The sequence below is a fragment of the Aethalodelphis obliquidens genome, unplaced genomic scaffold (assembly GCF_003676395.1).
Source record: "Aethalodelphis obliquidens isolate GAN/ISIS:26980383/991018 unplaced genomic scaffold, ASM367639v1 scaffold11, whole genome shotgun sequence".
Taxonomy (NCBI): Eukaryota; Metazoa; Chordata; class Mammalia; order Artiodactyla; family Delphinidae; genus Aethalodelphis; species Aethalodelphis obliquidens.
The window spans coordinates 39,491,019-39,503,968 of record NW_020837955.1 but is presented as its reverse complement, the minus strand read 5'-3'; the positions used below and the strand labels follow the sequence as shown (position 1 = coordinate 39,503,968).

General features: G+C 48.5%; 1 protein-coding gene across 2 annotated transcripts in view; it reads left to right on the top strand.

The window, feature by feature from the left end:
- Window positions 1-12,950, top strand: part of ADAM12 (ADAM metallopeptidase domain 12) — a 388,736-nt gene that overhangs the window by 338,851 nt on the left and 36,935 nt on the right. Inside the window, exons 15-20 of one of the 2 annotated variants that reach the window (XM_027112934.1) lie at window positions 2,922-3,030; window positions 3,136-3,334; window positions 5,989-6,015; window positions 8,346-8,454; window positions 11,880-12,015; window positions 12,618-12,726. In XM_027112934.1, the coding sequence (XP_026968735.1) occupies window positions 2,922-3,030; window positions 3,136-3,334; window positions 5,989-6,015; window positions 8,346-8,454; window positions 11,880-12,015; window positions 12,618-12,726 (689 nt within the window). Of the gene's footprint in view, window positions 1-2,921; window positions 3,031-3,135; window positions 3,335-5,988; window positions 6,067-8,345; window positions 8,455-11,879; window positions 12,016-12,617; window positions 12,727-12,950 lie in introns of both variants that reach the window. The other variant, XM_027112932.1, reaches the window with a different exon arrangement.

The following is a 12,950-nucleotide window of genomic DNA, read 5'->3' as shown; positions in this document are numbered from 1 at the left end:
GCTCTCCGTCGTGTCTTTTGAATCTCAGTCCAGCTGAGAAAGCACGTTGGACCTCGTGAACCTCTGTCAATGCTGGTTTAGAGGCTCATTGAGGTCAACTGACAAAATTGGTTTTGAGAAAAGACAAGAACATTTATCACTTGTTTAATTATTATTCCTAGGGTGTGCCTTCCTGCCTCCACTTCTTTTTTCTGGTAAAAGAGCTTTGAAAAGCTCACTTTGGCAAGCAACAGGATGGGTGATTAGGTTGTGGAGATCATGAATATACAGCCACTGAGCAAATAGAAAACAGTAAAATCAAAAGACTCACTGTTGGGCGAGTGGGTGCTTATGCCTCAAAATAAGATTCCCCTTGACAGCATCACAGCAGAATAAAAATAAAATAAAATAAAATAAAATAAGAATAAAAATAAGCTGTGGGGCTTCCCTGGTGGCGCAGTGGTTGAGAGTCCGCCTGCCGAGGCGGGGGGCGCAGGTTCGTGCCCTGGTCCGGGAGGATCCCGCGGGCCGCGGAGTGGCTGGGCCCGTGGGCCGTGGCCGTTGGGCCTGCGCGTCCGGAGCCTGCGCTCCACAGCGGGAGAGGCCACGGCGGTGAGAGACTCGCGTACCGCAAAAAATAAATAAATAAGCTGTGAATGAAGGGAGTGTGCTGTGGAAAACAAAGACTTCTTTTAACCATTTTATGGAGTTACGATTGACATACAAAAAGTTGTACGTATTTAGTGTGTACACCTTGATGAGCTTGGCGGTAAGTGTACACCTGTGAAACCATCCCCACGATCCATGCTGTAATCGTATCCACCCCCTCCTACATATTCCTCCCACCCTCTTTATTATTTACTATTATTTCTGTGTGTATGTGATGAGAACACTAAACATAAGATTCACCCTCTTAGCAAATTTTTAAATATACAGTGTTAGCAACTATAAGTACAGTAGATCGCTAGAATTTATTCATTTTGCATAACTGAAACTTTGCACACTTTGACTGATACCTCCCCATTCCCCCCAGTCCCTGGCAATGACCATTCTACTCTCTGTTTCTATGAGTTCAACTTTTTTAGATTCCACGATCATGCAGTGTTTGTCTTTCTGTATCTGACTTATTTCACTCAGCATCATGTCCTCCAGGTTCATCCATGCTGTCACAAATGGTAGGATTCCTTCTTTTTAAAGGCTGAATAATATTCCCTTGTACATATATACTAGCATTTTCTTTATTCATTCATCTGTCGGTGGACACTTAGGCCTCCTCTGTGGCTTGGCTCTTGTGAATAGTGTTGCAATGAACATGAGAGTTCAGGTGTCTCTTTGAGATCCTGATTTCAATTCCTTTCGATATTTACCCAGAAGTTGAACTGGTCATCATACGATAGTTCTACTGTTAATTTTTTGAGGAACCTCCATACTGTCTTTTGCAGTGGCTGTATATATTCTCACCAACAATGTATGAGGGTTTCCTTTTCTCCACATCCTAACACTTATCTTTTTTTTTTTTTTTGATAACAGCCGCCATAATTGGCATGAGGTGATAGCTCATTGTTGTTTTCATTTGTATTTCCCTAATGTGTAGTGATGTCGTCCATTTGAATGTCCTCTTTGGAGAAATGTCTTAACAGTTCTTTTGCCCATTTTTTAATCTCGTTAGGACAGAGACTTGTGTCCAGTTCAGGGAAATGCCCTATGGGAGGAGTTTGGGAGACTCTCTTAAATGGTTTTTAAAAAAAACAGAGAATGGGAAAATAAGAGGTCCGGGAGGGGGGCAACTTAGGGCAGAGGTCAAGGGCTGAACCTGTTGCTGGTCTCGACTGCTGCAGGGGTTTTGTTTGGTTTGATTTGTCTGCTTCTTTGTTTGTTTAATGAGATGCTGAACGTGTCTGATGAGGAATCAGGTTGCAGAAAGATGGACGTTGTAGTAATAAGAACACCATCTGGTCCCTGGGAGGAGGCGAGCATTGCCCATCATGACATTGTCACCTTGGAAGGCGCGCGGAGCCTCCCCAGAGCAGGGTGCAGAGAAGGGCAGGGGGCAGAGCTGGGCATGGGGAAGTTGGCATCCTGGCTGATGTGAGAGGAAGAGCCCAGACAGGACACCGGTGTGGGCAGGAAGGCAGTCCCGGGGCACCACACAGGGCACAGCTTATCTGAAGAATGGAGAACATTTTCCTGAATTTCTCACATAGTCTTCAACAGATACCACTGTGATAGGATTCGAGAGCCCTCAGAACCTTGGCAACGCAAACCCCAGGTACATGTTCTCTCGTTCCTTGACCGGAAGACGTGCTAAAAATGGCCATTTCCTGAGCTCTCTGGCTCCACGCCCCTCTGTACCGGGCACTGTCCTGCTGTGTAAAAAGACCATCAGATTTTATGCCTCCGTGGCCTCTGAGAGCAGTCTCTGCCTTGCAAACGCAGGCATTCGTCGAAGCCAGTGCTTGCTCCAGTGGGGAGCTTCGTGGGGCTGGAAACGTGGTGTAAGACCTCCGCGTTGCTCGTTCTCTCTCTCTCTCTCTTTGTTCCCTCACATTAGTCATCATTATTCCTTGGAACCTGCTTTAACTTGCATTTTCTCACCGGAGTCGTGTGGGAGTTGTTCAAGAGAGCAAGCCTCCCCTTCCCCCGCAGCCGGCCAGCCACCCGCTTTGGGGTTGGGTCGGGTGCGGCCCCAGAGCCAGGCCTCATCTCTGGAGAGGCTGCACGTGCCATGGGCCCGGTTAGCAGCCCTCCAGAAGAGGGAGTGATGAAATGCATGCTTTGCTGTGAGCTGAGGGGGGCTTGTATCAGGCATCAGCGAAGATGCCAGGTGTGATTTCTCGGGACGCTGAACATATCTTCCCTTAACCTGAAAGCCTCGTGCTGTTCCAAGAAAAATGTTCAAAACACTTGCAGGTGGTGAAAGTGCTGCTTTGCTTCTGTTTCAGGTGCTAAACCTGCCCCCGGGATCTGCTTCGAGAGAGTCAACTCTGCAGGCGACCCTTACGGCAACTGCGGCAAAGACTCCAAGAGCTCCTTCGCCAAGTGCGAGATGAGGTGGGATCCGCCTCCTGACCGCGCCGTGCCTTTGAACTTCCCAGATCACTTAGGGCTGCTTCCAGACGTTCCCTCTTTGAGCACTGTCTGTTCTTGCCTTTCCAGAGATGCTAAATGTGGAAAAATCCAGTGTCAAGGAGGTGCCAGCCGACCAGTCATCGGTACAAATGCCGTTTCCATAGAAACGAATATCCCCCTGCAGGAAGGAGGTCGGATTCTGTGCCGTGGGACCCACGTGTACTTGGGCGATGACATGCCGGACCCAGGGCTTGTGCTTGCCGGCACAAAGTGTGCAGATGGAAAAGTAAGACCCATATGCTCCCTTGCATCACGAATGTAAGTCTGGAAGGGGGCCCACTGAGAAACGTCCTGTTGGAGAACTGAGTTACAGGGCTGGTTTGTTTTCCTAAATCCGCTTCTCAGAATGTTGCCTCTGAAATTCCGTTCTTTGCACCTAGAAGGAAAAGTCAATAAATCCTAGATCCTGGTCTGACCATTGAGATGCAGATTTGGGAAAATCAAGCTTGTTTTCTCAGCTCTTTAGTGTTAATAAGTCATGTCTACACTCTGGATGTTATGAGAGTTTCCAGCCAGGAAATTACGCTGGAAGGAAACACAGCAGCGTATTATATTGTTTTTGGAAATGTGGTTTGGGTTTTTGGCACGGTGGGGACTTGTTCTCACCTGGACAGAATGGGAAGTCAGATGTAGTTTCAGAGACCCCCATACAGGGACAGGAGAGGGGAAGAGATAGGATAAGCTTAAAGCCAAAGGGTGTTCTTTTGGAGATCAGGGGGAAAGGTAGACTGAGATACTGGGGGTTGGGGGGCGGGCAGTTAGAAATAAAGTCCAAAACGAAAAAAAAATTTTTTGAGATTTTTATATTGTTTTTTCCCACCAAACTTTCTCATCGGACTGAATGATAGCAAGTTAATAAAACACTTTAGGAAAGAAGATGCTTTTATTAGGCTCCTCCTTTTCAAAATGATTATGAAATCATTACTGACGTGGAGGTCACAGAGCAGAAAGGAAAGGTGCTGAGTCATCTCCTGTCGCAGAGTCCCTGTATGGGGGTCTCTGAAACTACATCTGACTTCCCAATCTGTCCAGGTGAGAACAAGTCCCCACCAGGACAGGAGTTCCCTGCACTCCACCCCCTCCCCCTTGCCCCATACACCACAAATGCTTTTATCCTTAAGGCAACAGGATGATAAGTGAAACATGTTATACATTCTGGGTGTCTCCTTAACCACACCCATTGGCTTATATTCAAGCCTTGACATTAGACTGACACCATTTAAACTGTGGTCTGAACAGCTAAGGCCAGGTGCATCTGAACACTGAAATTCCAAGGACTCCATTTATCAGCGAGCTTTTCCCTTCATGTGCAGGATTCAATGTGCTTTGATCTCCTGCCTGCAGAACACTAGTTCTTTGAAAGCCGTCCTTAGCCTAGCCCGTGGGTTGGGGGAGGGCAGCACGCATATGCTGTGATTCTGCCTGGGGTCCTGCTGTGTGCATTGCAACCCCAGACGATTTCCTTTCTTAGCTGGCATGTGACAGTCCCCTCGGCCAAGGTTCCCACCAGCCCTGAGAGCTGCTTGGACCAGCCCGTTTTTTCAAAGGGCGTTAATCTTGCCTCAGATAAACTGCTGGGGTCAGATGGTGAATGTCTCATAGGAAGGTCCTATTTGATTAAAAATGCTTCTGTAATCTAAAAATTAGACTTTTCTCCCTTTGACTCCACTAATTTGTAACATCTTACGGGAGATAAAGAACCTGATCCCTTGAGTCTGGACTATATTATGCACCTTTGAAATAAGACTAAACTCTTTCGACCAGCCCAGTACCGTTTAGCAAATCGCTGCTTCTGCAGAGGCTTGAGAAATACAAGGGAAGCGTCTGTTTTACTCTGCTGAGCATTTCTGTTGATGGTTTATGTCATCGACGATAGTACTTGTCAGTCAGTATTTTGGAAAATTTCCCATAGTTTAATATCTCCCTTACCAGATTCAAGGATTCTCGGAGTCTTTGAGTCTGCATAGGGCCAGGTGAAGGACTAGTCTCTTTTGTTCTCTCCTACATCTTTTAATGGAGGGGGAAATGCTGCAATATGTAGATTTCATTGCAAGCTCTAAACAAAAATCATGAGAAAGTCAGTTACCCTAATTGCAGGATTGACCAAAACCATATAAAGTGCCATGAAGATAGACGACTTCCATAGTGTCCACATTGATGTGAGTCTTGAAATGGGCTGAGTGTGGAGGGCAGGCGTCAGGATCTATATCTGGGTCCGAGGCAAAGTGCATTATTCATATTAACTGAGAGATGGTCTTGCCCAAGCTTTCCTTTGCTTTCTCTTCTTTTTTTTTTCTTTTTTTTTTAAATTTTTATTGGAGTTTAGTTGATTTACAATGTTTTGTTAGTTTCAGGTGTACAGCAGAGTGAATCAGTTATACCTATATCCACTCTTGTTTAGATTCTTTTCTCATATAGGTCATTACAGAGTATTGAGTAGAGTTCCCTGTGCTGTACAGTAGGTTCTTGTTAGTTATCTATTTTATATATAGTAGTGTGTATATGTCAGTCCCAATCTCCCAATTTATCTCTCTCCTCCTTAACCCCTGGTAACCATGTTTGTTTTCTACATCTGTGACTCTATTTCTATTTTGTAGATGAGTTCATCTGTACCCTTTTTTTAGATTCCACATATAAACAATATCATATGATATTTGTCTTTCTCTGTCTGACTTACTTCATTCAATACGACAGTCTCTAGGTTCATCATGTTTCTGCAAATGGCATTATTTTGTTCTTTTATATGGCTGAGTAACATTCCATTGTGTGTATGTACCACATCTTCTTTATCCATTCCTCTGTTCTTAAACACACAGCTAGATGCATGTGCGTGTGGTTGTAGACAGACTGAGATATTTGCTGTGTTTCCCTCCTCTCCAGATTTGCCTCAATCGTCGGTGTCAGAACGTAAGTGTCTTCGGTGTTCACGAATGTGCGGTGCAATGCCACGGCAGAGGGGTGAGTAGGTGAACTGCCTTTGTATAGCCGGCCCACAGCAAGTTCAGCACTAAATCATTCCTTTGTAAAGGATTTTTGCCATCCATAACTTTGTAAAAATATAGCAGTCAGTGTCTCCTCAATATTTTCTTCTGAAGACATTCATTTTCTTTGACCTTTACATAGCATAAGAAATGGGATTTTTATTTAACAAAGAAAATCAGATTGAGTGATAATTATCTTTTAAATTAACATTCTGGATTTTTTTAAAAGGAAACTTTGTCATCTTCAAAGTAATTTTAACATTAACCTTCCGTCATGAAGAGTTTTGCATTAGCGTTTCAAACAGAGCTGTCCTTCCTACAGCCAACATTCAGAATATGTGTCTGAATTGAAATACTTCCAAAAGGAATTAAAACAAAGAAGACAGGACATACCGACCACATGTTCTTGAAATCACATACAATGGGTGTCAACTAAAGAAGGCTGTTATTTTAGTTCAGAGAATTTTGGTGGGGGGGCGGGGGGAGAGGATTCTAATTTTTTAAAACCTAGTTTATTTTTTCTGATGGGCTTAATTATTTCCAGTGGAATCATATTCATCTTGACTAGCTATGCCAGTGGTTCATTTGTTTTTCTGAAACCTTTTCTACAGATATTGTGCTCCAAATTCTATTTTTAAAATAGACACTCACCAATGATTGTAACATAGAATTACGGAGGTTTGCATAAAATTACTCTTGTGCTGTAACCATAAAGGATTGCAGTGTCACCTCAGATGGGTTTGTTGATGGTGAGTGTAGCTGACTGTCAGTATAAAATGGAATCTTTTAATGTCTCCACTGGATCATAGATTTCTTTCTAACGGCTGGAAGAAATGACCTAGCGCAGCCTTACTATTTGGCTGATGAAGCGGTCCAGGCCCTGGTGGGGATAGTGACACGTCCAAGGTTACGTGACCAGTTAGTAGCAAGGCTGTGTCAGGGACCCTGGACTCCTCCCTCTCCAACATCCACACACTGGAGAGGCCATGACTTGGGAACAAGTAAGGACCCCGGTCCTTCCCTCGCGAGGCCGGGCTCACCAGCAGCACCTCCAAGTGGGGTGTTAGGGCTGTAATCTCTGCCACAAGCTGCCAGGAGGGCACGTGACTGTGATTTGCAGCAGGAGAGACCAGGGCGGGCAGGACAGTGCCTGAGCCCCAGGGAGTCGTACCTCAGCAGCAGCATCTCTGAGGAAACAGGCAGGACACGCAGACTCAAGGCAACGTGGGCTGTGCTGCACGGTAGTTACTTCTGCTTAGCGTCAGCTTCATAGAAACACGCTTTCTCACTCACCGTAGGCTTTCCTGACTGTTGGCCTTCTTGTTGGAAGCATCTGGGGCAGGTGGTTGATTCAGAAAACAAGAGTCTGTGAAAGCAGGGAAACATCGCAAGTGAGAGAAATGCCCGGAACATTTATCGTGTCTTAAAATATAAGAGTGTGTGTTTGGCTTCATCCCGCATCCGTAGCTCGGCCCTGACTTCAGTACGCAAATTATCCAAAGTGCGCCATCTGTGACGTACCGTTCGTTTCTCTAAGCGGAAGGGAGACACTCAACGGGCAACCTTCCTGTCTTTTGCGGCTTTTTCTGATCACTTGTCAGTTGTTCTGCCCATTCCAAGTTTGTCCAAAGTTCTTTTTAGTGACTTGCATTTATCCGGCGTTCCCAAAGCGTTCAGCCTCATTGTCATAGAAATAATTCTCTCTCGTTTTCACACTCGTACTCCACTGGTTCCGGTAGCAGTTCAGCAAATTCCATGTGTGACAGCCTCCCCGAGCCTGCCGTCTGAAGGTGCCCAGGGCTGTCGGGCCCGTGATGCCCAAGGGCATGGATTCCGTGTCCCTGAAGCAGGGGCCCCTCCTTACCACGGAGCGGGCTTCTCATCTTGGCCAGATCAGGAGGGTTTCCTGGATTTAAAAAGAGGGACATGGAGATTGAGAAGAAAAGGGGTTGAAAGGAGTGGACGAGCCCTAACTGTCTCGATCCTTCTCTCAGTAGCTGCTGATGTAACAGCAGCACATTATGTTAATCCGCAGCCTTGGGCTCTGGGCTCACCTGTGTGGTGCTGGGTTTCGGGTTTATCCTCACAGCCGCATGTACGGAGTCTGACTGTATCAGTGGGACGGGGGCTCTGACCACAGGGCCTTTGCTTTGCTCTCGGGCTCAATTAGGGCTCAGAGACTTAGCGCTGCCCCAGGGGGACGTGCATCCTAACCCTGCTTCCCTCTTGGTGTCTTTCTCCTCTGCTGCCCGAAAGGTGTGTAACAATAGGAAGAACTGTCACTGCGAGGCCCACTGGGCTCCTCCCTTCTGTGACAAGTTTGGCTTTGGAGGAAGCAAGGACAGCGGCCCCATCCGGCAAGCAGGTTAGTGGTGACGGCGCGTCCCAGGGAGTGGGCTGAGCTCCTGGGGGCAGTGGGAAGCCAGGCCCTTGGGGGATCCTTCCAAGCAAGACTGAGGGCTCACCAGCCGTCGGGCGGGTGCACAGCCGCAAACCCAGTGAGGACCCCACGCAGACCTCACACAGCCCGAGGCCTCTCTGTTTCCAGACCCTCTCTAGTCGTTGCCTCATCTTTGCAGAGACTCGTCGCTCTGCTTTACTCAGAGGCTGAGTTCGCCGGGTCTTAGCCTGTGACATTTTCTTAGCTAAGGTCATTCTACCGCAGACTGCCAAGTGGGTATGAACTTCATTGTCGGATCAAAGGAATTTGTCAAGGCCAGCCTCTGTGTACGAGGGCTAAGAGGTGTGAAGTCAAATGCCTTTTAAAGCTCTTGCTAGAAAGACCCCCTCCTCTTCAAGGGACGGGTCCCAGCAGCAGCAGCAGAGATAGCAACAGTTTCTCTTTGCTGAGCTGCTGTTACCTGCCGTGCTTCACGTTTTATATGCATTAGCTCATCGAATCCTTACAAAAGTTGGCGTTATTCTTCTTTCCTTACAAGGGACCCGAGGCTCAGGGAAGTTAAGTAACTTTCACAGAGTCACACAGCTAAGACTGAGCACAGTCTACCCGTGAAGAAGCCCCTAAGGGTGGCTGTGCTGGGACTGTCAGTTCTTTCCTCCTCAAAGACGTTGAGAAGTGGTCTGCTAGCGCAGGACCGTCTTCTCGGAGCTCTTGTCAGCCAGTTAAGGGGCAGGCCTGAGTGATGCCCACTTTAAAGTGAAAGTGCAGAGAGCCCACCGCGAGCCGGGGGTGGGGGAGGGGGGTGTGGGCAGGCAGGAATGTCCCGAGCACACCTGTGCTGCCACCTCGGTGCCCACCTGAGCCCCTGGACGCTCAGACGGTGGCTAACGCCACTACGGAGGACGTCATACGTCCTGAGTCCCGCTGTGACTGGAAGGGTTGAATCTGTGGCTTGGCTACTGTTTCCATGACAACAGACGCAACACTGCTGTACAGGACCAGGCAGGGGACACAGGGCCAGGAGGGAGAGACCCTCTGAGCAGGCACATCTGGAGAAGCAGTGTTGTGAGGAAGGGAGGTGAGCTCCTGGGCACCCTTCTGCTTAGGGATGGACATGTCCCAACACGGCTCCCGAGACCGGCCCCGCAGCAAGTGGAAAAAGGGCCCCAAGGTCTTTCCTCTTAGCACACATCCATCCCAGGGGGTAATAAGCCAGGCCTGGCCCAGCATCCCCACCTTGATGGCTGGCCTCTTGCTGCAACGTAGTCAGTTTTCTAATTGGCCATCAAGAGGTTATTGTTAAAAAAATAGCATTTTAGTTTTTAATGCACCGGGGACCCTGCCACCTGTTCCATCCTCTGCATTCACGTGAGCCAGATGGCGCTCGAGGAATTGCACAGGATGGCGGGAGACAGGCCACGTGCTCTGGGTCCCTCTTTGGTGTGGACACCAGGGGGACTCAAGTTTCGGGGTTTCCTAAACTTGGGGCGAACCCACAGAGTTGCCAGTTCTTCGTTGTACCAAGTAAGAATATTTTAAAAATGGAAACAACTGAAGAGCCGGACTCATCCACCATTGCCGTCGTATCATAAAAGAAAGTAAGTTTACACCCTCCCCCCGAAACACCTACAAAAGAGGGGCCACGAGAAGCCGGCTGATGGCTGCATGGGGCGTAGCCGCGCCCTGGGCCTCAGTGCCCCCAGCCCGCCTGCCTGCCTGCGGCCCAGAAGTGCATGACGCAAGTATTTCTCCAGCATCTGTCGGGCACCAGCCGCTCCTCCGGGTCCTGGGAGACGCTCGGCGGGCACAGCGCGGACGAGAAGCTGTGATGGGCGGGGTGACAGTGAGACTCAGGAAGGTGGGCCACGGGACGGAGGGGACACGGGGCAGGCTCGATGGGACGCGGCGCCTGCACTGGATGCGGGGATGGCACTGCCTGGGGTTCTGGCTCGAGCGGCTCGTGGAGACAGGCAGCCTGGGGGGCAGGGGGAGCAAGCTCAGTGTGCGGCCCAGTCAGTGTTTGACTGATGACTCATCAGTTTAAGACGTAGGGATTTGGAAGCATGGAACTGGAAAGTAGGGCTGAAGCATGTCGCTGCTCACTTTTTAATGAGCTGTGTTAAGAGACAACAGAATCCTCACCAGAGGCACCTGCGACTGCCAGCCCACAGTCTCGAAAGAGGGACATCTGGGCCAGGAGACCAGAGCAAGGCTTTTCCAGTAACACTTACAAGTGAATCAAGATGGTCCCGTGTTGATTGTCTGCCTTAGACTCAGTCACATCCCTCTTAGGACTTGTCAGCTGGGGACGAAGTCCAGAAACAGAGAGGGTGTGAAGGCTTTCTCCCCCCGGGTGGGAGCTGCTGCTACTCTGGTTCCCAGCCAGCTGGATGTCGTGGTTGGAGGTGGGGTGGGAGAGCCCTGGTGACAGAAGCCACCTCCACAGCTGTCACCAGCAGCCCGGAAGGACTGCAGGGCACCTACCAGGGGGCACACAGACTGATGGCTGCTAGCAGGAGAACAGAGACAAATGAATCGAGACCTGTGCTCTCAAGGAACTCACCGCCCTGGTGAAACTGCAACTACAGCTCCTCCAAATCCGGGCATTTAGAGCCCTCCCCAGAGGCCCTTGACCGCAGCTGCAGTTAGAAACCAGCGGGATGGTTTGATTTTCCCTTCCTTTCCACCTTTGAGGAGTCTTCGTGTCTCTGCACTAAAGAAAATGGGATCATATCACAGAAAGGGGGGATGTTTCCTTAGATAAAATAAACAGCATCCTCCCAGAGAAAGGGGTTTGCCCCCCCTCACAGGGTGCGTTTTTAAGTCCCTAACATAACGAAACAGAACCCAAGGGCATTTAAACTGAGTTTGCTTTTTCACCTTCTAATTTGATGATATCCAGAAGTAAGGTCTTGGTCTAAAATAAAAAATACAAAAAACAAAAATAGAACAGACGCCAACACCAAAGAATGAGAGAAGGAAAGAGCCCGCGGGAGCATATTTGTAATGGGGGCTGGGAAGATTTCAGGTTGGGGACCACTTTAATTCTGATGGGATTCCAGTGACAGCTCCCTGTTACTTTCGCCACCATTCCCCTGCTGTTGTCGTGCCTGGGGGGCCCGTGTGACCAGGGAGATGGTCCCACTGGCCAGACTGGATTCCCATTTAGCAAGTTCCAGACTTGTCAGAAATGAACACTGACAGGGCAGGTTGCACCTCAGACACGACCTGTGAAGTGACACTGGTTTATCAGTGCACCATCCAGGGATTTACTCACTCCATTTCTGGTCCTTCCTTCAAAGTTCATTTTGCCGTAAATGTCACAGTTTGATACTCCCCATATTTTAGTTCTATGCCTCCTTCTCTGAGTCAAATGTGCTTTCTTTCAGGTAACCAAGGTTTAACGATAGGAATTCTGGCGACCATCCTGTGTCTTCTTGCTGCTGGATTTGTGGTTTATCTCAAAAGGAAGACATTGATACGACTGCTGTTTACAGATAAGAAAACCACCATTGAAAAGCTAAGGTACCCTGGGTTAGGGTCATCTTTTCAAGAAATGGTATTTGAAAGAATGTGCAATGGGCTGCTTCGCACTGTGTCTCCTTAGCAAAGAAGAGGTCAGATTTTCTGTTGGTTTTGGTGTTTTAACATTTCTGCCAGACCTGCTGCCCCCTTCACTTTCCCTTCAAACTATTTGCAATTTATTACATAAATAAGCAGGGTGTTGATGAATTCCACTGGTGTATTTTTCCCACCCTTACATTGGTACTTTTTACAAGGTGGAATATTAAAACATTTTTATCAGATGGGGTAGCTTTCGATCCAAATATATTCCAGGACATCATCGCTAAAATGCCAGCTTCATGCGAAATGTCTCCCAGGCGTCCCCAGCTGTGTGCCTTAGATTGTAAGAACTAATTTAACAGAATGATGGCTTGGGGGGAAGAAACTCAGTATTTATGTTTTAATCTTGTAAGAGTGTTAGATAACTTTTCTCTTGCATGTTTACCACACTAAGTTAAAAGAAGTGAATTGCATTTTGCGTGTCACTGTGAACAAAACAGAAAAAGTCAAGTCAGGCAGAGGGGACAGCGCCCTCGCCAAGCGTGTCTGGGACTGCATTGCAGGTGTGTGCGCCCTTCCAGGCCGTCCAGTGGCTCCCAGCCTAGTCAGGCTCACCTTACCCACCTCAGCAAAGGGCCGATGAGGAAGCCGCCACCTTCCAACACACCTAAGGTGAGTTTTGAACAAACATAAGAAGCGAGGCTTCCCTGGGGGCACAGTGGTTGAGAGTCCGCCTGCCGATGCAGGGGACATGGGTTTGTGCCCCGGTCCGGGAAGATCCCACATGCCGTGGAGCGGCTGGGCCCGTGAGCCATGGCCGCTGAGCCTGCATGTCCGGAGCCTGTGCTCCGCAACGGGAGAGGCCACAGCAGTGAGAGGCCCGCGTACCGCAAAAA